Genomic DNA, 2,098 nt, shown 5'->3' with positions numbered 1-2,098 from the left:
AGTACATTCACAGCATACTCCCCACACGAAAAGCACAATACATTAACAGCACACTCACCACACACCAAAAGAACAGTACATTCACAGCATACTCCCCACACGAAAAGCACAATACATTAACAGCACACTCACCACACACCAAAAGAACAATACTTTCACAGCACACTCACCAAAAAAAACAATACATTAACAACAAATTCACCACACACCAAAAAACAATACATTCACACCACACTCACACCACACCAAAAAAAAATTACATTCACAGACTCACCACACACCAAAAGCACAATACACTCACATCACACTCCACACCCTAAAATCAAGGACATATAACAGTAGAAGTTACAACACCCGTAGGGCTTACCTTGGGACATGACTTTGTGAAGAAGTAGTATCGACAATCGTCTCCTATCGACGCCATCGTGATAGTGTGGTGAGGAAAGTGTATGCTATCTATGCCACGCTATTCGTCTTGCTATGGTGTGACTGCGCCTGATATCTTATAAAGGTACTCGAACTTCTCAATCCCGTTTAAAGCCACCAAACTAACTCGGTGTGCATCTGATGTGGGAATAAACGGAAAAGACAGTTGGTTGTACGGCGTGGGTGAAGGTGCACGTTCTCGTAAATCCATACGTGTACATTTGTGTTAGATGTCCGAGTACTTTGACCTGTGTGTGATTATAACATTATGCTTTGGAATGGGTTCCAAAGCACAATATCAAAGCACATTTGTGCTAAGATGGTGAGAATTTGGATCACACTGTGTGAACAGCAAACCGGTAGCGAGGGGCTTGCGGACGCAAGTAAGGTCATTATTCGCGAATATTTCTAGTGTATTCACCACAATATATATATATATATATATATATATAATAATAATATATATATATATGTGTGTGTGTGTGTGTGTGTGCGTGTGCGTGTGTAGAATGTAGTAGAATGTATCTGTGAAATCGCATGAATGTGCTGTCAGTCGTAAACTCGTTTTTCGTATTACAAACTATAGATCGATACTTCACTACACTCCGACAGTTAACGTCCGCAAAATTCACCTCTGTTGGGCTCGCATCCCACTCAGGAAAGCGGACATAACTGCACATAGCATTCTACCTATCATTTTGTATGTAATTGATGGTCATGATACGTACACAATACGGAACTACAACGTATTGCGGATGTGCAGTCATAGCAACCTCCCTCGAACCACGTAGCCAGTATGAATGTGCGATATAGACACGCACATTCGTGCTTGCGACTAATGGTCTGCGCATCGGTGTGTGTTTTCCGTTTGCCATGAGCAAGCGGTATCGGCCCATATGCTCAACTAATAAGGGAAACGTATTGATAGTCTTGCGTGCTGAAGACAGCGCAGTTTTTAGCGCCCACAGACGTGAGGTGCAATATATGTAGATCATACCACGGTGCATAGCAACCGATGTCGTGTGTGACTATCTACCCATTGGGGTTAATCTGACGAGAATGTGAAGTGAAACACTCGAGTGTGCGGTGGGCATTCACGCACATATGTGGGCGACGCAAGACAATGTCACCGGTAATTATGAGCTGAGAAAAAACAGTTTGGTAAGATACTAAAATGAGGAAGCTAAGCACAAACTTGCTTTCAGAGTGGCTACATGCAACCGTAGGTTGCAATCAAACTAGAGTATCGGACAGCTACAACATGGAGCGCCGCGCATGTGGATGCCTAAAATAGGGCATCGCTAATTTAAGGTGTCTACCGGAGTCTGTCAAATGTGTTGGAACGTACATACTGCTCGAGGCACAGTGCAGGTTCTTTGCTTCGTCATACGCGCATACACACATGTACGTATATTTACCTTAGTATATCATTAACCTTAACAGCTGGCCGTATGAAATCTGAATGCCGCACAACCTACAGCACGTTTGCATTATATTATATGTATATTGACCTGAACCTGAAATCTATTTATAGATATGTTTATATATTTCTATCGTTCATACAAATGAATATCTATTTATAGATATCACTCGTGCCGACTGCCAAGTGCCAACTGTCAAGGGAAATTCCTGCGTCGGCAGCGTCGCAGGATTTTCATACAAAACAGAAAAC

General features: G+C 42.4%; 1 protein-coding gene across 1 annotated transcript in view; it reads right to left on the bottom strand.

The window, feature by feature from the left end:
• SARC_07195 (hypothetical protein) overlaps window positions 1-1,876 on the bottom strand; it is a 6,259-nt gene extending 4,383 nt beyond the window's left edge. Inside the window, exons 1-2 of the mRNA XM_014298871.1 lie at window positions 1,845-1,876; window positions 368-564 (exon numbers count right to left, since the gene is read on the bottom strand). Coding sequence (XP_014154346.1) covers window positions 368-424 — 57 coding nt within the window. The 5' untranslated portion in view covers window positions 425-564; window positions 1,845-1,876. The remainder of the gene's footprint in view (window positions 1-367; window positions 565-1,844) is intronic.
• Window positions 1,877-2,098: the final 222 nt, after the last annotated feature.

Source organism: Sphaeroforma arctica (assembly GCF_001186125.1).
Source record: "Sphaeroforma arctica JP610 unplaced genomic scaffold supercont1.554, whole genome shotgun sequence".
NCBI classification, from domain to species: domain Eukaryota; class Ichthyosporea; order Ichthyophonida; genus Sphaeroforma; species Sphaeroforma arctica.
Note: the sequence above shows the minus strand (reverse complement) of the source record. Positions and strands in the feature narration are given on the sequence as shown.